The sequence below is a fragment of the Vitis vinifera genome, chromosome 18, assembly GCF_030704535.1.
Source record: "Vitis vinifera cultivar Pinot Noir 40024 chromosome 18, ASM3070453v1".
Classification (NCBI taxonomy): Eukaryota; Viridiplantae; Streptophyta; class Magnoliopsida; order Vitales; family Vitaceae; genus Vitis; species Vitis vinifera.
In genome coordinates this window covers 23,936,388-23,961,238 of record NC_081822.1, presented here as the reverse complement: position 1 = coordinate 23,961,238, position 24,851 = coordinate 23,936,388, and the positions used below count along the sequence as shown (strand labels likewise).

Genomic DNA, 24,851 nt, shown 5'->3' with positions numbered 1-24,851 from the left:
TAAAGTTCATCTCTATCTCTTTTCCTTTTGCTTTTATTAATGCTTGGTAAAGGTCAACCAAACGTTTGGGCGTACGACATGTACGCGACTAATGTCCCTTCATGCCATATCTATAACAATTATTCTTATGGTTTTTAGGAGATTTATCTTATAAACACTTCCCATTTTTTTGTTATACCTCAATATTGTTCCACTTCTGATGGTGCAATGAGGCTTTCATTTTTTGAGAATTTGATGAATTATTACTATAAGAACCATGGTATCGGAGATTTCTTCCACAACCACGACCACGTCCTCGTCCACGAGTTTATGACGATATTGTATTCATTTCAAGGAAGTATTCATTTCAAGGAATGGTTCAAATCTAGTTAGACGAGACTGGTGATTTATCATCAAAAGCTCATTATTTATTTTTATATTTTTTAAACCTTCATGGAGATTATGACAAAGGAAAATCAATGTTTTTACACGATCCTCCAAGGATGCTTTATTTCTTTCTTTGATCATAGCTCCAAAATTCATTACATCAAGATGTATTTCAGCATCAAGATCCAAGATAGATAGTTCTTTCCTGAAATATCAAGTGCTACAAATTCGAGTTTTGTGAGATTCGATATTGTCAAATAACTTCATATATATATGACAAAACAATATTATTTGAATCAGTTATAATAAATTGATAGCATTGGTATAACTTTGATTATAAACAAAGTTAAATAATTTGTTTATAACTTTTAACAATATATGACAAAACAAATCAACAATAATATAAATATGTAAAATTTTATTCTATATAAATAACTTCAAGTTTAAGATATGATAATTACCTTCAAAGCAATTTGTGTTGATAAATCGTTGTGAAACAAGAATAAATGCAATGCAAATAAAGTAATAGAAATAAATTATATATTATTTTAATAATAATATTTATAGGGAAAAAAATCATAAAAAAGAATTGAGAAAATTGAGAGAATGAAAGATAAAAAGAATTAGAGAAAGTAAAAAATTTCTTTCTTATTTTGGATGCATGTTTCTGGGAATGTGAACCCGGCTTTCCAGATAGCTTCCGTTACTATTCTCTTTAACGAATATTAATGGAACGATGTTTTGAAAAATAATTTTGCTTGGATCACTGCTCCCTCTCTTCTCCACAGCTATGAAGTGGCGACCTCCGGTGACTGCGAGGGCGAGGGCCGGGGGACTAGGTGTGGCCGCCATAGCCTACGTGGCTGTTGATTACCTCCGGTACCTGGCTCCGGCATGGCACTCCTGGCTAATGCCTGCTCTCTGGTCAGTGCTCGCTCTAGTAGCCGTCGCTCGCGTCCCCTTCTACAAGCACTGGTCCATGGAGTTCCGTTCTGTTTTGCCCTTTGTTGCTTCGATGATCTTCATGCTCTCCACCTGTCTCTTTGAAGTTCTCTCTGTTCGCTCCGTGACCGCCGTTCTCGGTCTCGATTGGCACAGGTAATTGGACTGTTGTGTTGCATTTTCTGTTGGTTGGGGACCCTGGGGTTATGGGTTTTTGGATGGAAAATGGGGGGAGCCAGATGGCGAATCAAATGAAAATTGAAGTGTATTGAGTGTTACGTTCTCATTTTGGGTTAATCTTATGTGGGTCGTGTTTGATTTGCGTTGCGTTTGCTTTAATTTCTTTGTGTATGGAGTTCGATTTGTCTTCATTTTGAGGTATTTTGTTGAAAGACATGACTAAGGTTTTAGATTTGATTTCTTGTTCAATTGTTGACTAATCGGTGTGTTATTTTGCGGGTTTTTCTGATTCATATAAATTTGGAAAGTGGCTGGAATCAAAATGCCAGATTTAGGGTTTGTTCCCTAAGTGATGAGTCTGACTTTAAAATGCTCTTTGATCTAAATGTTGATTCATTGTAACTCAAAGCAGATTTAGGGTTTGCTCCTTATTGATGACTTTGACTTTAAAATTTTCTTGGATCCAAATGTTGATTAATTGTAACTCAAAAGAGGTTTAGCTTTAGTGTTAATTAATCAAAATGTTGGTTAATAATCACCCAAAAAAAAACTGCCTCCCATCAAATAGGCATGTAGCAGCAAGAACTAATCGAAATTAGTCTAGACTCCAGGGACTTATCAAAAAAAATATGTGTAGGTTTCAGGGTGGTCCAGCTGCCCAAGGTTTGATTGTTTCAACCTTCCATTTGTAGTTGGTGAACCAAAGGCCTAACAGTAAGCTTGCAGAACAGTGTATCAAACTCTGCACTTGAGACTTTCACAATATGCATTTGGTATTCATTATGATTAGTTGCAATTAAAATAAAGTCTTCAATTGAATATTTTTTGCATTTTTTTTGCTGGAAAATTTGTGCAAGTAATTTTATAGCTTATTTGAACTATCCATATGCACACATGTTTCAGAACATTTTGTGGAGTCTTGTTCCATCCTTGATTTGGCCAAGGAGATATGGCTGATATGAAGTGTTGAAGTTGGTGAACTAATCAATCATGTTCACAGCGTATGCTTTCTTTAGTGAAATGTATGCTTGCTGGATAACTTCTAAGTTCTTCTAGTGTAATATTCGAAATGTTTTACATAGAAGTGATAAAATCCATATGTTGTTATTCCCCTTCAACACTGTAACTCATGTATATGCATTTTTTTGACAATATTTTTATCAATTAGGCAGGGAATCCAGTATGGTTTAATCGGCATTTAGCAAAAGATAGTCATAATTGAATATAGGATTGAAGGCCTATGTCCCATTTCCCAGTATCTGTGTGTATGAACCTCAACTGATGGTTGTTTGTTGGGGATCTTGATTTTAGTGGTTTTTCTTGGCTTGGAACCAGGGGAGCAACATAGCAAAGAAATTTGTAGAAATGAACTTCTCAGTGTTGGAGGTTGACTTGAAGAGAAATTTTGGTAAATTAAAAAATCATTGATTAGTAGATATCCCGAACAGGCCATTTCATTCCAATTATTCAAAAGGAAGATGGCATGAAGTAGGACATTTATCATAGAATTAGAATAGGTTTTCCATGCATAATCTTCTACTTAACCAGGCATATCTGTCAAATATAGGGGCCTTTATGGTGTAATAAGAATCTTGTATGGTGTAATAAGAAATCTCAGGTTGTATGATAATGAGGAGCATTTTGCTTAGTTTTTGAAGATGTTCTTTCTTAGGAATTTGTTCACTTAGGTAAAGAAGTACATAGAGATAGATTCTTAGTCTTTACTTTATTTCATTGAGTGGTTGGGTTCTGGTTAAGGGTGGGGGTTGTTGCTTGGGTTCTTTTCATGTTTTTGTGCTGTTAGGTGCTATTTGTATACATCCTATGTACATTGATGTGTCCTTGTGGCATTTTTATTTTTAATGCAATTGGTTTTATCTGTCTAAAAAAAAGAAAAAAAAAAAGAAAGAATATTGTATGGCCACTGAGGATAACATTAGCAATTTAAGAAATTAAGTGTGTGGAGTGAGCATTGAGCATCAATGAAAAGCTTAAGGAAAAACCAAATTATATTTGAGATCAAATGAAGTAATTTAGGATAAATAGAGTAAACAAGAATAGGTTTTTTGGACAAAACCAATTATATTTCTCTAAAATTATGGGGATGCCTGAAAAGTTTACCTGGTAAGGAGAAAATATTGGAATCACACTCTACTCTGGGCGTTCTGACTGTATATGAATTGGAATCATTGACCTTGGCTGGTGATATCAATTCCAAATAGATGGAGAGAGATAATGGAACTTTTTGTGAATTTCCAGATTTTTTTTTTCAAATATATGTTCAGTTTATTGGAACTATAGGGCTAGTTGTGATTTCTAATAATTAGACATATAGACTGTCCAGAGCTGTTATAATGTATCTACTTAGAATGGCAATTTAATTCTTATGACCAACAACAATGCTAGTCTTGATTTGCCATCACAGTTGTGTATATTTAAGTAGTCTTGCTAAGCAAATGTAGGTAATCACCCAGGAGAGTGGGGATTGGTGGGGTGAATTGGGTGGTCTCTTTTTGAACTTTTTATCCAAATTTAAATACAAACAATATATGATGCAAATAATAAAAGTAAAGTACTGAAATTAAAGAGAATTAAGAGAAGAAAGATTACAAACATTGTGATTTTATTGTGGTTTAGTAACACCCCTATGTCTACGTCTTTGAGCTCCTTCACAAGCCTTAAAGTGTTCGACCAAACCAAGAATCTTCTCAACAAAGACTCTTTTAAATCTTATTTACATTTAGATTCCCTAGGTTCTAGATGGTTCTGATAGGTATCTATTGAAGAAAAAATTACTAGCAATATTATTGAATTTCCAGAATTTCAAGAAAAGGGTCAAACAGATACAAGACTGTTACAACTAACTGTTAGGTGGCAGAATGGTTTGAAATGTTGGATTTTTTTGGCAAAAATATTTCAGTTATCGGAGCTGACTGACATAATATTCTTCATCGATAATCGATCGGCCGACTTTTCGTCAATTTTTGCGGTGAAATGTTTTTTCTGATTTATCAGGATATTTCTCAATATTTTTGGTGGTCAAAACTTTTTTGAAATGTTTACGTTGCTGCTGCGGCTTAGGGGATTCGAACTCAAGCCAAAAAGCTTGGGTTTAAGCCTAATTACCACTGGGCCAAGTTCACACTTAATAATATATGTTGATAATAAATTTGTTAAAGTTTATTATTAAAAAATTAATTAATTAATTATAATTATTTTACTTTAAATTTTATTTAATTAATTAATAAATGTATAAAATCCATCATTATAATTTTTTCAACAAATATTTTTTAATATCGTTTATGTGATAATTAAATATAAAAAATATAAATATTAAAAAATCATATATGCATCATCATTTATTTTACATTATTGAATGCATTTGAATTAAATAAATTATAGTTTTAATATTAAATGTATCATCATTTATCTCATTAATCCTATTTTAAAAAATTATTATCAATTCACTTTTAAATTTTTTATATTTATCATTTTAATTTTATTTAATTTTGAATGCTTTTATTTTAAAATATTAAAAATATAAATTTTTTCAAAAAATACTAAAATAATAATAATAATAATAATAATAATAATGAAGTTTTAATTTTTTATAAATTAAAATTAATTTGATTAGATAAATAATAAATAATAAATTATTAATATTGATTTATCTTTACTTATTGATATTTTTCTCTTTAACCATATGTATGTCAATTACACTTAGGAAATAATTTTAACATGTATATTTTATTTATTTTATCATTTTTTGGAGTTTTTCCAAATATTTCCATGATTTTTGAATAATTTTCCCCTTACCAATATTTTTGTCAAAATATCCATTGATATTTCTCTGATATTTCCGATATATCTGTAAAATTCAAGTGCTGATATATCCCTGTTTACCAATATTTCAAACCATGGGTGGCAATACACTCCTCTTCCCCTTTCTAGGATACACATAACGTATAGGAAGCCTATCATCGACAACCCCCCTCCCCCTCCCCCCAATGCAAGACATCTTGTCCTTAAGGTGGAAGCCAAGAAAGTGCTCCTTAATCATGTCGAGTGATTCCCATGAAGCCTCAAACTGCGGAAGTCCTTTCCATTGGATAAGTACTTCACTAATAGGAGGATTGATATTGGGAGACTGTCGAACACCTAAGACTTGATCAAGCTCCACAAGCCACTCGAAATCATCAACAAGACTAGGGGAAAGTGGCTGACATAAATCAGCTGAACCAAGAGCCCACTTGAGCTGTGAAACATGAAACACTGGATGAATAGTTGTGGAAGAAGGGAGCTCTAACTTGTACACCACTAGACCAATTTGCTGCACCACCTTGTAAGGGCTAAAATACCATGGAGAGAGCTTTTCATTGGGTCGCCTTGCAAGGGAACGAAGACGGTAATGACGAAGATTGAGATAGACAAAATCCCCAACTTCAAATTGCATTGCACGACGATGGACATTGCAGATGACTTCATTTTGGACTGGGCACAACTGAGATGGTCCTTCAGTTCATTTAAAATTCGATCATGCTCTTACTGCAACTGATCCACTGGCAAAACAAATGTAGAATCTGATCCATAACGTAGCAATGATGGGGCTTCCTACTCATAAATCGCTCAAAACAATGTCATATTAGTGGATGCGTGGAACATGTTATGATACTAGTACTCCGCCCACGGAAGCCATGTAGACTAACATCGAGGCTTGTCATATGAAAAGCATCAAAGGTATGCCTTCACACAACAGTTGACCACCTCCGTTTATCCATCTATTTGAGGATGTAAGCAGTACCACGACAGAGGAGGTACCTTGCAATCGGAATAGGTCCATCCAAAATCGACTAGGAAATACTTTGTCATGATCGGAATAATGGAATAGGGAATTCCATGCAATTTGACAATATCACAAACAAAAACAGCAACCACCATTTAGGCTGTGAAAGGATGCTTAAGCAAGGAGAAGTGAGCATAATTGCTCAATCTAACAATAACTAAGATGGAATCATAACCCTTTGACTTAGGGAGCCCCTCAATAAAGTCCATCATCACATCAACCCATATTTTTTCTGGAGTAGGCAATGGTTTTTATTAACCCAACCAGTGACAAAGTAAAGACTTTATTTTGTTGACACATTGAACACTTTTCCACAAACCCTTTGATGTCATTCTTCATGCCAACCCAAAAAAAGTCCCATGTGAGCCATTTGTAAGTCCGCAAGAACCCAGAATGACCTCCAACCACGCTAGCATGCCCTCTTGAAGAAGTGTCAAAATAAGGGGTGAGGCCTTGGGAAGAACTAGGCACCCCTTGTAGACAAGAAGGCCATGGTCCAAAGAATATCAAGGATAAGCATCTAGATTAACCAACAACCCTAGTCAAATCTTAGCAAGGTGAGGGTTAGCTTCAACCTGTGAATAAACCACCGAAGTGTCCAAGCGATTGGGAACCATGAGGGTACCTAACTCAATAGATATGGGGATGCGAGATAGGGCGTCAGCTGCCTTATTCTCCAATCTAGGCCGAAACTGAATTTCAAAATTGTACTCGAACAACTTTGTGACCCACTTTTGGTACGACTCATTCACCACCCTTTGCTCTACAAAAACTTCAAACTACTTTGGTCCGTTCGCACAATAAAGTGGTGACCAAGCAAGTAGTGACGCCACTTCTAAACTGCTAAGACAATAGTCATTAACTCCCTTTCATATATGGACTTTTGTCACACCCTTACCGAGAGGACTTGGCTAAAATAAGCCATCGGTCATTGACCTTACATCAAAATAGCGCCTAAACCATACCTCGAGACATCCGTCTCCACAATGAAGAGCTGAGTGAAATCGGGCAAGGCCTAAATAGGAACTGTTGTCATAACTGTTTTCAACTTTTGGAAGGCAATCTCAACCTCTGGGTTCCAATTAAAAGCATCCTTTTTGAGTTGCTAACTGAGGGGCCAAGAAATATCTCCATATCCCTTGACAAATTGACGGTAGTACCTGGTCAATTCAAGAAACCCTCGCAATTCTTTGAGGGATTTGGGTGTGGGTCACTCTATCATGGTTGAAACTTGTTGGGGTCAACAGCAACCCCCTCAGTAGAAACCAAACGACCCAAGTATTCTAGCTGCGGTTTAGCAAAGAGACACTTCTTCTCATTGGCGTGCAACTAGTGGTTAGCCAGAATGAACAACACCCTTTGCAAGTGATCACAATGCTCCTTCAAGTCCTTGCTATAAATTAGTACGTCATAAAAAAATACAAGCACGAATTTCCAAAGATGTAGTCGAAATATACGGTTCATTAACGATTGGAAGGTCGTCAATGCATTGGTTAGCCCAAAAAGCATCACCAAGAACTCGTAGTGACCTTCATGGATGCGGAACGCTGTTTTATGGATATCTTGTTATCGAACTCAAATATGGTGGTAATCATATTTGAGGTATAGCTTGGAAAAAATGGTTATGCCATGAAGTTCGTCAAGTAACTCATTGATTACTGGAATAAGGAACCGATCCAGAATTGTAACTTTGTTGAGTGCACAATAATCTATGCAAAACCTCCATCCTCCATCTTTTTTTTTTTAACCAGCAACATTGGACTAGAAAATGGACTTAAGCTAGGCCAAATAATTCCTGCCTCAATCATGTCTTGTACCAATCTCTCTATTTTATTCTTTAGAATATGTGGGTATCGATAGGTACGAACATTAACTGGTGGCGCTCTCAAAATCAATCGGATGGCATGGTCAATATTACGATTCGGTGGTAACTCCGTCATTTGCCCAAAGACTTGTTGATGTTGAGCTAGTCCTTCTTTGACTGCTTTTGGGACCTCCTATACTCCTTCACTTGAACTTGAATCGGTGGAAATTTGATAGAGTTCCACCCACACCCTCTAGCCACGGTGCTGCAATGCTCTAGCCATTGCCTTAAGAGACACCTTGGTCTTACTGAGGCTTGGGTCTCCCTTTAACAATATCACCACTTCCCCATTTTGATCTTCATCATTAGCATCTTCCAATTTACCTCCATGTATCCTAAAGTCCCCAACCAAGGCATTCCCAAAATTACATCAGTGTTGCCTAATTCAAGTGGAAGAAAATCTTACACTACAGTGAGCCCCTGCATCGAAATACAAACTCCCCTACAAATGCCCTTCTCTTTCACGGATATCCCAATTCCCATCACCACCTCGTAATTGGTTGTTGTAGTTAATGGAAGTGCTAATCATTGAACTAAATCAAGGGGTAAAAATTGTGGGTAGCCCCACCGTCCACAAGATTGATTACCTCATTCAGCTTGATCGTCCCCTTGATTTTCATAGTCCCCGATGTTGTTAAACTGACCACAGAATTTAGAGATAACTTCACAACATCTTTCAGCTCAATCAGTGGAGGTTCCACAGTTGCTTCACCATCAAACTGATTATCCTCCTCCTCATCTTCGTGCACCAGCAAAACCCTTAATTCCTTCTTACAACGATGGCCAAGTGAGAACTTCTCATCACACTAAAAACAAAGTCCCTTCTCTCTACGGGCTTGGAGCTCATACTCCGTCAATCTCTTTGTCAGAGACTCAGAATCTCACATCACTAGTAGTCATTGCCCTAGTTTGAAAAGTTTCCCTAGTCTTCCAATCCCCCCGATTTGCGAACGACAATATTTTGGTGTTCTTTGGGTCCCTTGGTTCATGGGCCGCCCACAAGATTAAATTTCTGTCTTCGACCTGTTGAGCCATTTCCATCAAGTGGCCTAGCCCACATGGTTGCAGAAAATGTATCTCAACCCAAATCTCAAGAAGCAGTCCGCTCACAAATGTGCTTTCTATTACCTCCTCAGAAATCCCCTTCAAGGGAGCAACTAGAATCTCAAACTCCTGCTAGTAAGCCGCCACTATCCCTTCCTGACGCACTGCAAGAAACTGCTCACAAAGGCTCCCTTCTTGAGTCAGACGAAAGCGGAGCAGCAGTCGCCTCTTCAAATTTTCCCAGCTCCCAAATGCCTCTCTCGAATCAATCCACTGGTACCAAGAAAGTGTGTCCCCATCAAGACTCATCGTAGGGGCAACTAATTTCTCCTCTTTCGTGAGTCCATTCATTATGAAGTATTGATTACCTCGAAAGATCGAGTCGTTCGGGTTGTCTCCCATAAACACAGGCATCTCCAAGTGCCATCTCCATGCCATTCCCCGTTTCTGCCTCGCCTCATCTCATCCATCACTATCCAACCCCCCATTGGTTTCCCCAACTCCAGGGATCCATTCCGCATGGTCTTCTCATTGAGTAGCAATCATACTCCCATGCATCGATCCACCCTGCCTCCCTCACAATGAGGAATCGTCGTGACCCGCCCTGATGACAACACCCCCACTGCCTTCTGTGTCAATTTCAGCAACTGCAGAACTCACATCATGTTCTAGGCAAGGTCCATCACGGTCTTTTCCATTCCCAGTAGGCGCTGCATCTCCTCTTTGATTTCTCCAACTTCCTTCTCCAGAGAATCCACCCGGCCATCATTCTTCTTCTGAGTCATCTGGATCAATGCTCTGATACCAAATTGATAGGTATCTAATGAAGAAAAAATTACTAGCAATATTATTGAATTTCCAAAATTTCAAGAAAAGGGCCAAACAGATACAAAGATGGCTATTCGAGAGGCTATCACTCTCCCACCAGACTCACACAACAGCCAGCTGCTCCACAAATTCCATCTTTTTCCTAAAGTTATTCCAGCCTGTACTAAGACCGTTATGGCTAATTGCACCTGGCAGTACACTCCTTCCAACCTGTACTAAGACTATTACAACTAGCTGCCAGGTGGCAGTACACTCCTCTTCCCCTTTCTAGTATACACATTACGTATAGGAGGCCATCAGGTTCTTTATAACTTCAAGATGTTATTCATACACATTTCTTACAATCTCACTAAATTGCAATTGAAAGAAAAAATACAATGAACACTCTAACAAAGAGTAGATAGGTAATTTAATGTTCAAGTTTAAGCATCTTAAATGAGGGTTAGCAAGTATAAGTTTAAAGCATACTTGAATGTCTTAAAGAAAGGTTTCAATGGAATAGTAATGATTTGCATTTGTTAGGCCTATGTTATATGTGTCTAAGGCAATGCATTTATTCCTTTTTGAAATCAAACTACCTATTAAACACAAAAGTCCCCTAGAACCGGACATCAGCATGGTAAAAAGCACATATGGACGATCGCCTAGATGACCACATACATACCCCATTGCATTTTGATGCTCCGATAACTCTTATCGAGGGCTTTAACCATCCTTTAAGGGACTTTAAGACATTAGAAAACTGTTAAAATATTTTAACCAATGCTTTTGAGTATTTTTCAAGTACAGAAAAATGTCAGTTAAGTCACTAAACTTTTTAGAAAACCTTTAGAGATTTTCATGTAAAAATTAAGGTTCAATGTGGTCTCCTAAGTTAAAGTAAGGTCTTTCATTCTTATATAGTATGCCCTCACTTTGCTTATATGCAAAAAGACTACCGATTACACTAACTAAGGGTTTCAAATTGATTTTCAAGTCTTCTTGCTAAAAATCATCATTAAAATTGGGGCCCAACCCTTAACTATATACACACACATAAATGTTCTTATCATATGCAAACCACTCAGCAATGAGGATACTTGTATTGGTGTCAGGTTGCATGTAGGTAAGATTGAAAATTTTCACATACACACAGAGAGAGAAGGAGAGAATTTATAACTGTGCTGTATGTACATAAGTGTTATTATATTCAAACATCCCTAACAAGGACACTTTTATTCGTATCATGTTGATTCCTTAACATAGGTAATGCTTTATATGTTGATGCACGCACTCACAGAAAGAGAGATTTAAATACATAGGATGCAACAAGTCCTTTTTTGAAGCTTTGGTGTGCCCTCTTCTGATTATGCGCTGTTGATAATATCACTTTTTGCCCATAAAAAAGGTCCTTTTTTAAAGTATTATTTGATATAACATGAAAATAAAGTCACGCGTCATTTGAACTAGATATGAAAACATCTCAGGAGACTGAGAGATTTAAATACATACAGATGCAATGATTCCTCTTTTTCAGGATCATTATTCAAGCTGAATCTGAAAATCCCTATAGAGAGACAGAGATTTAATTATTGCAGATGCTGCAATTTCTTCTTTAAAGAATCATTTGATATAACCTGAAAATGCTATCAACTCATTGCAACTGGATCAGAAAACATCTATTAGACGTGATAGTTTCTGTTAGTGGATCTGATCCTCCAGAATGCTTCATGGATATTTATCAACAGCTGAGTCCATTTTCAGGAATATTTCTACCAAGATAATATCATAATCTTTCAACACTAGTTCAACTTTGTGTTTACTGTATGTTGAGCAATGAGACAATCAATTGGCTTATTCATGTCTGGCAGTGATACTCCTCCCCTTCCTGACACTGGCCAGTGGTTTCTCCTGGCGTTGAATGAGAAACTTCCTCCTACGGTGGTTGAGATACTTAGAGCGCATATTATTGGATTGCACCATTTTTTGATGCTGTTCATGATGCTGGCTTTCTCAGTATTATTCGACTCTGTAAAAGCTCCTGGCCTTGGGCTAGGTGCTAGGTACATGTTCACCATGGCAATAGGGCGATTTCTTCGGGCCATAACTTTTGTATCTACAATTCTGCCATCGGCCCGGCCTTGGTGTGCTTTTGCCCGCTTCAGAGTTCCTGCACACCCACATCATTGGGCTCAAAAATATTATGTCCCTTATGCTTCGGATCCAGCTGCTATTCGTCAAGTAATAGAACGTGATATAGCCTATGGTATGTGTTTTGTACCCAACTAATTTCCTCTCATTTTATGGGTTTAATGCATTTGAAGGGGTTTTGTAGTGGAGCCTTGAGGCGAGAAAAAGGGATTTTAAGCTCTATATTCGCTTGATTACTGCTAGAGTACCCATGGCAAAAATCATATTGTCCAGATTCACTGTTTCATCTCAATTTTCTCTATGAAATTTCTTTATAAGTCCTATTAATTCTTAGGTTCGCATCTTCTACTTGCCTATTGGGTTTGGAATAACTAAGGTGCTTACAAGATTTTAGTGAATCTTCAATTCAATCAACATCCAATCTCCTGGAAATCTAAATTCATTGTTGACATGTACAGAAGCCCTGAGAGAGTTTTCTTTAGTTTTCAATGTTGGAAAAAGGGTTAAATTCTGTAACCTTCATGAGTTCTATGTTCTCCATTATTAGATCTACCCTAAGAACTACTACAGATGGGTTCCTGTTTTACAGGGAGGTGGGTTTAATAATTCTCTTCCTCTTTCTCAGCTGATGTTGGAAATTACCTTGGTGACTTTCGTCCTGATTGGGGTTCAATGAGCTTCCTTATAGACTTCCTGCGACCAACTACTACTGACGGGTCATGGTACAATCTGCTAAAGAAAGCTGGAGGAGGATGCAATGACCTCATATACAGTGGCCACATTCTTGTAGCAGTACTGACTGCTATGGCTTGGACGGTATATTTATTAAACACTTGCAATCCCTCCTCTTGACATTTATTGATCAGTAGCACTGAGGCTTAAAATGCATAATACTAAATTTTGTGTCTTTCTCTGTGTCAAAAAAAATGTTTGCAGGAAGCTTATGGAGGTTTCAGCTCGGCTGTCATATGGCTGTTTGTATTGCACAGTGCCCAAAGGGAAATACGGGAACGCCACCATTACACTGTGGACTGTGTTGTGGCCATCTATGTGGGCATTCTTCTGTGGAAGATGACGGGTTTTATCTGGTCAGCCAAGGATGCATCCCGAAGTAAAAGGCTGAGTAGGCTTGATAAAATTCATGGTAGACTAACCCAAGCTGCAAAAGACTCAAATATGGATGAGGTGAGGGAGCTTCTAAAAGAGGTCGAGATGGGCAGCCCGGCAAGCCATAGTAGTGGCAGGGTGAGGAGCAGGGCGATGTGGGTATTTGCCTGTGCAACCATATTCTCTGCACTTACAGTAGTTTTTCTGGCACTCACATTGACTAGTGATGGATGAGGTTTGGCCATAACTTACTGCCACGACATCAACCTTCCACGTTGTAATTTAACATTATTTGATGTTTCAAGTTTATTGTTAAGAGAGCTGTTTTGAGTGCGGACTCTTACGAATTTTCTCTGAACCCTGAAATGGTTTTAGTGTTCTGGAAAGTGACGATCAACATTGTGGCATGCAGGAGCCTACGTAAAGTGATGATCAACATTGTATTGCTGCTCCTCTCATCTCCAGTCATACGTGTTCATCCAGCCCATAAAGTCAGCCTCCTTTACCAAACTCACGTAATGTTAAAAAAGGTCCCCTTACATTACCAAATCGATATCAAAAAGCATGATCAATCAGGTCGTATCATACATGCATTTAGATCCTATTGTTTTATACCATGTCCGGTCTCATTGTTTTATTATTTACATCTTCATTCCATTGAATAATCGATTTTTAAAAAAACTTAAGTTTGTAGGATTTAGACTCAACCGTTTTCCTCACATGTAGTCTTCATTTTTGGCCTTAGACATTGGTCTAATAAAATGTAGCATGAATTTGAAGAGGATCTTGTTGGCTTACCGGTAGTTCCACTTCTTGCCCCCACTGGTGTTTCTTACTAGAACGTGGTTGGATTGATTCTATAAAGATTTTCTCATTATGTTTTATATTGAATTATTTAAAATCTTTTATCCTTTCTGGATACTGAATCCGATTTTTAATCTTTTTGGTAAAAGAAAATGTAAATTATTGGAGTAGTCATTTTCCCTTGGGGTTCACGTGAAAATAAAATAAAAAAATGGAGAGTACACGCATCTGGCTGCTGGGATCTCCAAGTGTGATAATGTATGCTGGCCGTCGGATCATAGCTGTGAAACTCCCACACCCGCGGATCTGGTCCTCCTATTTATTATTCTACTATACCTCCGCACCTTAACATCTCTCTTCTTGTTCTCTTCGTCTCCGCACTTCTTTTTCTCCTCCCTTCCCAGCAGATTTTTCTGGTCCAGTTCCATTTTTATCCAAAACATCTGGTTCTAGGGTTTCTCTCCAATGGCCACCTCGCTCACTTTCTCTACAGTTCGTGCGTTGAATTCTCAACGCCCCACTCCTTTAGCCTTTTCTTCTTCCTCCCCTTCTTCCAAGCTCTTCTCATCGTCCCCCTTGCAGTTTCCTAGGCAGCTCCGCCCTATTCGAATCGGCAACAACGGAATTTCATCCCCGTCTAGGCCTCGAACCCTTCCTGTGGTAATTTGTTTTGCTTCGGTGCCTTTTTTATGATTATTATTATTATTATTAAAATTCAGAATGTTGTGGATTTTTTTTATTGGAATTTTCCGAATTCTTGTGAACGGTGTTTGTATATTCTGCTTTGGGAATGTGTTGTGGTGTGTTGGATCAGTTGGTGGAGACATTTTGTGCTAGATGCAAGGATTCGCCTTTTATTTTCTCGTGCGTTTTTCTTGTTGATTGCGCATATGTTTGTTTAGAGGATAGTCATTCCTGGAAAAATTAAGATTGGTTAGTGAGAATGAAGTTAATTTCAGCATTTTCATGTCGTTGCATTTGTTGGTTGCGAGGGCCAAACACAAACACAACCTTTGGGATTAAGTGCGTTTGGGTTGCTTAATTGAGGGTGTGAACGCTTGAGTTGAGGAGAAATGTTAGGTCATGTAAATGAGAGACAGACAACACATGGTTTTCTTAATAGAGAAAAATAAAAGGAAATAATAGAGTTATATAGACTCTATTTGGAAGTGTTTTCAAAAACAGTTTTGAAAAATGGTTTTTGAAAATTGTTTTTTAATGTTTTCTAGAATGGAAGTCTGTTTGAAAACATTTCATTGGAACTTGAAATGTTGTCAACCTAATTTCTATGTTTTTTAAAATAACTTTTGTTGTAGTGCTTTATTTTCAATCATTCTCCATATTTGTAGGATTATCCTTTAAAACATATTTAAAATTAAGTGAAAACGACTGAAAACAATTAAAATATATTCTCATAAAACATCTTGTTTCCTGATTGTCAAACATGTTTTCCTTTATTTTATTTTATTTTTGTTCTTAAAAACATAAAACTGTTTTTGAAAGCAAATTCCAAACATACCCATAGTTTCCAATTTGACAATGTAAACCAGCTAATGTACTTCATCTGCTATTTAGCTCTATACCATTGTTCGCTGCATACGAGCACTCAATTGTCATCTGATAGACTAGTAGTTAATCTAGAAACAAGGTGTCATAGTGACCATATAATTGTGCACTGCTTTGCCTGTTAACCTTCCAAGTTGGAAGCTATGATTTCAAAGTTAAAGAGTCATGAAAAGTTGTAATCTAGATATCTAACTGGTGCTTAAATATTTGATTTGACATGCTTACTAACTGCCTGTTACCCAGAGTAAAGTATATTGGAATGTTCATAAATTCCAATTTAAATTGACTCAGAGTAAATTGACTCATTTTTTTGTAATGTCAGATTACAGGTATCTTGGTTTTTGTTTCTCTGCATTCTGAACAAACATTTTATGTTAATATTATATCTTAGGAGTTTGGGACATTTTCCTAATTGACTCTGTTATATTGGCATATTTAGATAAGCATGGTTGGACTACCAAATTCTGAATGTGTCTATAAATTAATGGGTAACTTCCACATTGTTGTGATTTCTTTAGGTTGAAGCAAAGAAGCAAACATTTTCTTCCTTGGATGAATTGCTAGCAAATTCTGAAAAACCTGTTCTGGTAGACTTCTATGCAACTTGGTGAGTTTTTTTTTTTTAAAAAAAAAAAATGAAATAAAATAAATCCCATACTTGCCACCGTTTCTTTGCTCTTTAAATAGAAGGAAAATGATATGAGATGGTTTGTTATTTTGTTGTAAGCTAGATGATAACCTGAATTAGCTGTCTTGGCAGCAAAATGTGAGTTTTTAAGCCAAATTATATTCCATCAATAAGACATGCTACTCAGTAGGGCAGTCCCTCATTAAAGTGTTTCCTTGAGGGTGTGCTGTTCTAAGGAGTCTCTATTTCTATGAGATATTGAGGGAACTAAATAAAACTAGAAGTAACGAAGTACTGGTTTCCAGGTGTGGCCCTTGTCAGTTCATGGTTCCTATCCTCAACGAAGTCGGTGCTTCTCTGAAAGACAAGATCCAGGTGGTGAAAATTGATACTGAGAAATACCCGAGCATTGCTGATAAGTACAGAATAGAGGCATTGCCTACTTTCATCATATTTAAAGATGGGAAGCCATATGATCGCTTTGTAAGTGGAATTCGTATCTAGTATGCACTTGTACAAAAAAACCTTTTTGGGAAATTGTCATGAATTGCCCACATGATTTTCATCTTGCACGTGCCTGTGAATGGGCAGCCCCTGTAACATGATTGTTAACTGCCTTCTTTACTTACAGGCAAAGCTTACACTGGCAATGACTCAGTTCTTAGGCTTCCTGCTTGTAGCACTGGCTTGGTTTTCACACACTTTGACTCTATTGAATTATACTTTTTCATGGGATTAGCCAATGAAGGTTTTCTCCTTGGCATAGGAGATGATGTCTACAGAATTTTCTTCCGCATTTATACAATGCATGGTTGGGCCTCTGGTTGTACAGTGGCACCTTAGTCAATTGTTTATCTTGGTTTTCACTGTACTTTTGATTGTATTTTTCTTTTGGTTGTTATATTGCCACTAGTTTATTTATTTTTTATGTTCTAATTTCTTTGTTACTATTCCTGTCTGATGAATTCCAGGAAGGTGCTTTGACTGCAGATCAGCTCATCCAGCGCATTGAGACCACACTAAAAGTGAAACAATAGTTCTTTTGGTGAGTTTCTTCCTTCTTCCTCTATTTGAACCCTTTCCAGTTCAATTCTAAAACCCTTCTAGTCTTAACTGTTAAATAGTCCCTTAGTTCCTTTTTTTCCTTTTGGGTGTTAATACAGTTGTTCAAGTTAGAAATCAGAAACTGATGTAATGAAGCAACTGAAGTCGCATACGGGATGTGATGAAGGAAAACTGCACAGGAAGATCACAATCCATGCTTTTCTAAATAACTGGTATTTTATCTGTAAAATATGATGAAATTTGATCATGGTCCGGTGGACTCCATCAGTTGATGTAGAGACAAACAATTTTGATTACTCAATTGTTTAAGCTGTTGGAAATTGGCACAGCTGTTGCACTTGTCCTGGAAATTCAATGGGAAGAATTTGTTTTCTTTATAATTATTATGAAGGCAACCCAGTAATGTTTGGATTTGTTGAGGGATTTCCTCAAGGCAAGTTTTCAGAGTTCTGTCACTTGACTCATTCCCAGGTCCGCCCACTGCCAATGAGAGTAAACATGGTATCCTCCTCTAATGAATTATGGGTTTGCTTCATGGCAGTCTTGATCAAGGGGCCAAACTCTCAGGAAGAATGGCATTTCAACTATTGTTTGTTGATATGATAAGGCTGGTAAATATGTGCTCAGATGTCTGTGCTCTTGTCTACCTTCCATTGGGACAGATTTTGTCATTAATTTTTGCAGGTGTTGTGTATTAGAAACATCATAAATAAGTAAATAAACTGTGGTTATATTTCTGCTTTCCTAAATGGATGGTTTAGGAAGGGGGAGAAGGGAGCAGCAGTATTAAGAACTAGAATTGAGAATGCCTGCAATCCGTATGGTAAAGAATGGAGATGAGAATGAGAGAGGACACAGAAATGGGGTTAGACCTGACCCATCCACTCCCACCCCTAGCCTCCTCTCTCCACGACTCTCACCTTCGCTCTCACTGCTCCGCCTGTTTCTCACCTCTACCGCCCACTGTTCTCGTCAATACCAACCCTAGTTCCTCCTTTCTCTGCTACTGCTCTCCACCATGCTCCGCCTCCGACTCCCCCCTCCACTTCTCCAGCGCCGAGCACCACCTCTTCCTCCTCCTCCGCCATTCCCACCCCTCCACCGCTCACTCCTCCGACCTCCGTGCTGCCCTCCGCCTCCTCCACATCCTCCACCTCCCTCCCCTCCATACCCAACCGCTCCATCGAATCTGCGGCCTACTCACCAACCTCCACCACCTCATCTCACCCTCCCACAACTCGGAAAGTGATGAGACTCTGACGAGAATCCGAGACGGCGGCAAGGCCATGGCCGTTGCCCGATGTATGCGAGATGGTACGGAATTCTCCGGGGACTCCAAACTGGAGGAGGCCCTGCTCTGCCTGGTCCTCACCAATGCAGTTGAAGTGCAGGTTAATGGAGGGTCCGCCCTAGGGATAGCCGTCTACGATTGGTGCTTCTCTTGGATCAATCACAGCTGTTCTCCCAATGCTTGTTACCGTTTCTTGCTCCGTTCACCTGAGACGCCCCAGTTTTCTGGCGAGTCGAGGCTCCAGATTATCCCTGGAGGCAATGATGAAATTGAAGTAAAGAAAAATAGATCACTATTCCTAAATTCTGAATTGTTTCTTTAATTTTAACCATATTCAAAGGATTTGAAAATTATGAAACCGAAATGTTTTTCAGATACAGAATGCTGTTCGTAGCAAAAGTGAATCAATAGAAGGTGATTGAATCTTTTTTATTTTAATTATTTTATGTTTTTTTCAATTTGGTTTCTCAAAAAAATCAGTTGTGAATTTATTGGATATTTTGATTATCTACTTGTAATTGATTTTCTCTAGTAAAGGATGCAACATACACGGGCCAAGAATCATCGTTCGGAGCATCAAGGCAATTAAAAAGGGTGAGGAGGTGTGGGTTGCATACATAGACCTGTTGCAGCCTAAGGTAATCTTCATTTTCAGTATCTACAGTTCCACTGTTAAGAGATTGAATGTGCAAAATGTGCTTGTAAATTTGGCATATCTGCTATTACTTTTAAGCTTTTAGATTATTGCATTGTGCCTTATGTTTGAAGTGATTGCGAAAAATGACAAGGAGTCGACCTAATGAGAAGTTGCATGATTTTATATTACTTGCATAATCACCATAGTGTAAGTGAACTCAGTGGCATTGTGCTAAAATGTGTTCCAACTCATCCTTCTATACTCTGTTTTTTTTTTAGTTTTTTGAGTTCACGTTATACGCTTTTATTTGCACTGATTTGATTTTCCAGGAAATTAGACATGCAGAGTTATGGGTGAAGTATTGGTTTTCCTGTTGCTGTAACCGTTGTAATGCATCGCCCCCTACTTATGTGGATCTTGTTTTGCAAGTAAGACTTCTATGGAACAGTATGCCTATCATTTGTTTATTTTGATGTTTAGGAGAAATCCGAAAGCAGTCTAGAAGATTCATTTTGCAACTTGATTTTAGATTTGCTGGGTGGGGAAGGGTGATCGTCTTCTGTGAAAATTATAGTACTAGGTGTGGAGTTAGAACACGATGCATATATGCCACATTTATGGCACCAGGAGTGGTAAGGTTTTCCCCCATCTTGCCCCTGCTGCATGAAGTATCTGTCGAAAAAATATACCCAACTGTTTCTCATTCCTATTGGTTTAATTCCTTCATCCTTCCCCTGATTTATGTGTTCTCTTTATTTTTCTTTTTTCTTTTTTCTTTTTTTCTTTTGATAAGCAAAAGGATAATATATTAAAAGAGCATGCCAATGAAAGGGGGCATACCTTACATATACTGGGAGTAAACACAAAAAAAACAAAACAACGAATAAAAAAACAACCTCAACTCAAAACCAAACTATCCACAACTAAGACCATTTACGAAAGCCATCATTCAGAATTGCCCATTTCTAACAGAACTTTGGACCAATCAAAGAGGGATTTAATAAAGCTCTCTTTTAATCTCTAATATGCAAGCTCTTCCCCATTAAAGATTTTATGGTTTCCCTCTTTCCATATACACCAGAATAAGCAGAGGGGTGTCATTTGTCAAAGATGGTGACTCTTCTTGTCCAATACCTTAAAAACTTCCACTTGAGAAGCATATTCCTCACTGTAGCTAGAAACTTATTTCTAACTAAAAATTGATAAAACAAACATCTATAATACCTTTGTCATTGCACAGTGAATGAAAATTTGATCAGCAGACTCATCACTCTCTTTGCAAAGACTATATCTATTAACATTGTCCATCCCTCTTCATTAACAAATCTATGGTTGAGATCTTCTCCCATACTGTTTCCCAAGTGAGAAAACATGATCTCGTAAGAGCTTGGGAGCCCCCAAATTTCTTTGGTTGGGAAGTCCACTCTAAATTCGGCACACAATGAACTGTAGTACAACTTAGTACTGAAGATTCTCTTCCTATCCTCCTTCCAAACTAAGATATCTTTCCCTTCTTCTTGCACTTTTGCTGTATGAATAAATAAGTTCTAAAAATTAGGACACCCCCTCCATTTCCCAATCTTGGAATGGCCTTTTGAAATGCACCCACTGGCCTCCACTACCTCTCCCATCCCACATGTTTGCAACAATGGCATTCTTTTGAGAAGCTAGACTAAACAATAGAGGAAATGCTTCTTTCAAACAGTTCCCCCCCACCCACCCACCCATCCCTCTAAAATTTTGTCTGGCTACCATTTTTAATTTGGATAGCTATCCTGTGGTTGAATTCCTCCCAACCTTTTCTTAAGTCTTTCCATAGGCTTATACCAGAAGTCTCCCTCACCTCACAAATGTTCCACCCCTTGACCAGTTCCCTGCACTTTCTTTGGATGTTCTTCCTTTACAAGCACCCCCACTCAAGGGCAAACCTTCATAACCATTTGCCAAGTAACACCTCAACTAAGAACCTCCAATCTTCTAATGCCCAAACCTCCAAACTTCTTATCCTTGCAAACCTTAGAACAACTCGCTCAATGCATCTTATTGGTTTACCAAAGATTTCCTTACAAAAAGTCTCTCTGAATCCTTTATGATTTGATCCTCACTTTCCTGGAAATAGAAAAAAAGGCCATAAAATAGATTGATAAGCTTGAGAAAGTGCTCTTTGAAAGAACTAATCTTCCTCTTTTTGACAAATACCACACCTTCCAAGAAGCCAATCTTTTACCAAACATTTCCTTGACAGCATCCCATACAACGCAATACTTATGAAGCACTCCAAAGGGCAAACCATGATAAGAAGTGGGAAGCCTTCCAATCTTACACCCAAGCAAAGATGATGATCTCACCACATCCTCCACTTTCCCCATTAGAATGAGTTACTTTTTTACAGGTTTATTTTCAGACCTAACACAACCTTGAAGCCTATTACAATCCACCTCCAGTATCTTAGTTGATCCAAATTTTTCTATCATCCTTAAACAGGAGATGGAATACTTGGAAACCTTCACCCCTTCTGCCCCTGACCTTGAAGCCATGAATGAACACTCCCTAGTCAGCCCTTGAGAGTATACAATGTAGAGCTTCCATGACAATCATGAAGAGATAGGGTGAGAGAGGATCACCCTGCCACAATCCTCTAGATGTCTGAAAGAAATCTGAAGGAGAAACATTGACTAAGATTGACATCCTTACAATGGAAAAATGAATCCACTTTCTCGATTTTAGACCAAACTCCATCTTTTTCGTTACTGGGAGGAGAAAATTCCAATCAACATGGTCATAAGCCTTTTCTATGTCCAAATTGCAAACTTTTTTTTTTTTTTGATAGGTAAGTGCAAATTGTATTAAAATGCCAAAAGGGGCACACCAAAGTACATATGTCCAACTTGCAAACTAAACCAGCCCTAGAGCTTCTCTCCCTTGAGTCAGCTGCGTCATTTGCAATTAGAGCTGCATCCAGAATCTGTATGTGTGCTATTTATTTTCTTCTTTGCCTTTCATATCTTTTGTTTCTTCAAGTTGTCTCCCTTAGTTACATCTGCTTTTTCCTTCTCAAAAGGCTGACAGACAGTTGGAGTCTTTTTCTCCATATCAATTGGAACTAGGAAAAGCTATTGAGTAATTCATAGTAGCTTTTCTCATCCTGTTTTATCCTTTCCCTTGTCCACTCTGGTTATTTTTCGGGGGCCACTTTGTACGGTGAAGTACTCACAATATTTCTGTATCAACTCTGAAGTCTGAACTTCACAAGCATTTTTTAATCTGCAATTGAAGTGCCTGAATTCTAGTACTGTCATAAAACAAGGATTGACATTTCTCTGTTCTTCCCTATAGGAAACTTTGGCTCATAGTCTCAATTACATAGATGATAACATGTGTAGAGAGGAGGAAATCAGAAAGTTGACTGATTATGTAGATGATGCTATAGCTGACTATTTGTCAGTTGGCAACCCTGAAGCTTGCTGTGAGAAGCTTGAGAATGTTATTGCTCAAGGTCTTCCAGATGAGCAGTTAGAACCAATTGAGGGAAAATCACAAGCAAATTTCAAGTTGCACCCCCTGCACCATCTCTCTTTGGCCGCCTACACAACACTGGCTTCTGCATACAGAGTCCGTGCTAGTCAATTACTGGATCTGCATTCTGAAATGGACGGAGATGAGCTGGAAGCCTTGAGCTTGATCAAGACCAGTGCAGCATACTCCTTGTTGCTTGCAGGTGCAACCCACCGTATTTTCCTCTCTGACTCTTCTTTGATCGCATCAATTGCAAACTTCTGGATGAATGCTGGGGAGTCCCTTTTAAGTCTTGCTAGAAGCTCACTATTGAATTCCTTTGTGAAAGGGAGGTTGCCTGTTCTAAATCTTTCGTCTCTTCAGAGTCATAAATGCAATGAGTGCTCACTAGCAGATGAATTCGAGGCCAATTTTTTTGGGAGTCAAGCTCATAATGGAGGATTGGAGAACATATCTAAGCAGTTCCTTAACTGTGTCTCAAGTATTACACCAAAAGTTTGGAGTTTTCTGATCCAGGGACACCATCTTTGTAAAAAATTTAAAGATCCCATTGATTCCAACTGGCTGCAAAAGATGGAAACTTCCAAGATCTGGGGTTTTCAGGCTCATTCAGGCTGCACTGCCATGGATTCTTCGAGTTGGGATGAAGAAAGTACTGGTGGGTATGAAGCACAGAGAGACACCAACCAAGAGAGGAAAAATCTGTTTAAGCTTGGCATCCATTGCTTACTGTATGGAGGGTTTTTATCAAGCATTTGCTATGGTCCAAGTTCTTACTTGACTCGCTACATCCGAAATCTTGTAGATGGTGAAGAGAGCCTCACTGGTAATTCGTCTCATGAAATGGATTGATTGTGTGAGCAAGTCCCAGATTTGAATCATTTGATCCAACGATCTCTTACAATTATTAAGGTAAGGACTTTTTTATGCCTTAAATCTCAAGTAGGTGAGTTTTAGAGGGCTCTTTTTCTGTTCAAGCTGTGTAGGATAACTAATCCCTTTCAGCAGTTTAAGATAATAAAAGAAATTATTCATATCTAGTCTTAATTTTCATTAATTTATTTTTCCCAATGTTAGGATGGGCTGGAGTGCTAAGTTGGGCTATGAAGCCCATAATGAGGAACTTGATTTAAGGTTGGGTTTGGTCTCTCGTAGGATTCGATTGTGTGGTTTAGTATGGGTTGTAGGATTGGGTCGGGCCAATCAAACCTTTCCAAAAACCCAGGACAAAGCCGAAGAAAATATCCGAAACCTGCCAATCAATTGTGAATTATCTCCGCTCACACGCCCTTACTCTCTCTTCTCCACAGTTCACCAACTTCATCTATAAGGATGTGTCATATGAGACATGTCGATGTTGAACATTAGGTTTGATTTGGAGTAGGAAGGCATTGAATAATCGTTAGCAGCGTGGGGGTTACCTGGAAGACGTGGACCACTCCCAGCTTCTAATTTCTTGTCCTTTCTATGGAACGTGGCAACGCGATTTTGAATTTCCCTGGGCCCGTTTACACTATGCGCTACACCTATATCTATTTCACATCAACCACTAAGCCCAGGCACACCATGAATGTGATACATCCGTGGCCCTAGCGTGACTCACTCGTTCTTTATCACCGGCCATATCAGTTATGAAATTATGATTGATATTTAATCCAAATTTTTATTAATTAAAAATAAATTTCATATTTTCTGAAATATTATAAAATTCAGTTTAGGGATAGCCTGTAGGTTTTTACCTACTAAAAAGGAGAAGAATACAATAGGCATGTATGACTTTTTTCACACCCATTAAAGACGATAGAGAAGTAAAAATTAAAGAGTTTATTGACAAAGAAGTTGTTTTTTATAATAATTGACAAAAGCGTAAACATATGGCAGGCATGGAACCAATCAGGCAGGTATATTGATGCCGAAATAAATGGGGCCTTGCCGACACAGACCCAATGGGCCCCATCACCGGCCACTTTCTCCTGGTCCAGACCAGAGGACCATTTTCCACCTCTCCTTCCTGCTTTTATGATTTATTGATTTATCTTC

General features: G+C 38.1%; 3 protein-coding genes across 3 annotated transcripts; all 3 read left to right on the top strand.

The window, feature by feature from the left end:
• The first annotated feature begins 1,048 nt into the window (after nucleotides 1–1,048).
• LOC100267465 (protein PHLOEM UNLOADING MODULATOR) lies at nucleotides 1,049–13,647 on the top strand. The gene is made up of 4 exons (XM_002266381.4): nucleotides 1,049–1,464; nucleotides 11,918–12,312; nucleotides 12,823–13,013; nucleotides 13,134–13,647. The coding sequence occupies exons 1-4, from the start codon at nucleotides 1,157–1,159 to the stop codon at nucleotides 13,536–13,538; spliced, it is 1,299 nt and encodes a 432-aa protein (XP_002266417.1). The 5' UTR covers nucleotides 1,049–1,156; the 3' UTR covers nucleotides 13,539–13,647.
• A 679-nt stretch (nucleotides 13,648–14,326) lies between these two features.
• LOC100245159 (uncharacterized) lies at nucleotides 14,327–17,747 on the top strand. Its single transcript, XM_002266314.4, has 5 exons — nucleotides 14,327–14,768; nucleotides 16,193–16,281; nucleotides 16,608–16,785; nucleotides 17,274–17,347; nucleotides 17,466–17,747. Exons 1-4 carry the CDS (start codon nucleotides 14,574–14,576, stop codon nucleotides 17,337–17,339), a joined length of 528 nt encoding a protein of 175 aa, XP_002266350.1. The 5' UTR covers nucleotides 14,327–14,573; the 3' UTR covers nucleotides 17,340–17,347; nucleotides 17,466–17,747.
• A 105-nt stretch (nucleotides 17,748–17,852) lies between these two features.
• On the top strand, nucleotides 17,853–23,845 carry LOC100260520 (protein SET DOMAIN GROUP 41). The gene is made up of 5 exons (XM_010666839.3): nucleotides 17,853–18,932; nucleotides 19,033–19,072; nucleotides 19,196–19,296; nucleotides 19,625–19,723; nucleotides 22,632–23,845. Exons 1-5 carry the CDS (start codon nucleotides 18,198–18,200, stop codon nucleotides 23,661–23,663), a joined length of 2,007 nt encoding a protein of 668 aa, XP_010665141.1. The 5' UTR covers nucleotides 17,853–18,197; the 3' UTR covers nucleotides 23,664–23,845.
• Nucleotides 23,846–24,851: the final 1,006 nt, after the last annotated feature.

What these genes read in the sequence shown, in the direction of transcription:
- LOC100267465 (XM_002266381.4), top strand. Translation starts at nt 1,157, where the DNA reads ATGAAGTGGCGACCTCCGGTGACTGCGAGGGCGAGGGCCGGGGGACTA. An exon ending in CTCGGTCTCGATTGGCACAG is followed by an intron (nt 1,465 to 11,917) that starts GTAATTGGACTG and finishes CATGTCTGGCAG; the next exon opens with TGATACTCCTCCCCTTCCTG. An exon ending in AGAACGTGATATAGCCTATG is followed by an intron (nt 12,313 to 12,822) that starts GTATGTGTTTTG and finishes CCTCTTTCTCAG; the next exon opens with CTGATGTTGGAAATTACCTT.
- LOC100245159 (XM_002266314.4), top strand. Translation starts at nt 14,574, where the DNA reads ATGGCCACCTCGCTCACTTTCTCTACAGTTCGTGCGTTGAATTCTCAA. An exon ending in GTAGACTTCTATGCAACTTG is followed by an intron (nt 16,282 to 16,607) that starts GTGAGTTTTTTT and finishes ACTGGTTTCCAG; the next exon opens with GTGTGGCCCTTGTCAGTTCA. An exon ending in GGAAGCCATATGATCGCTTT is followed by an intron (nt 16,786 to 17,273) that starts GTAAGTGGAATT and finishes GATGAATTCCAG; the next exon opens with GAAGGTGCTTTGACTGCAGA.
- LOC100260520 (XM_010666839.3), top strand. Translation starts at nt 18,198, where the DNA reads ATGGAGATGAGAATGAGAGAGGACACAGAAATGGGGTTAGACCTGACC. An exon ending in GAGGCAATGATGAAATTGAA is followed by an intron (nt 18,933 to 19,032) that starts GTAAAGAAAAAT and finishes AATGTTTTTCAG; the next exon opens with ATACAGAATGCTGTTCGTAG. An exon ending in TAGACCTGTTGCAGCCTAAG is followed by an intron (nt 19,297 to 19,624) that starts GTAATCTTCATT and finishes TTGATTTTCCAG; the next exon opens with GAAATTAGACATGCAGAGTT.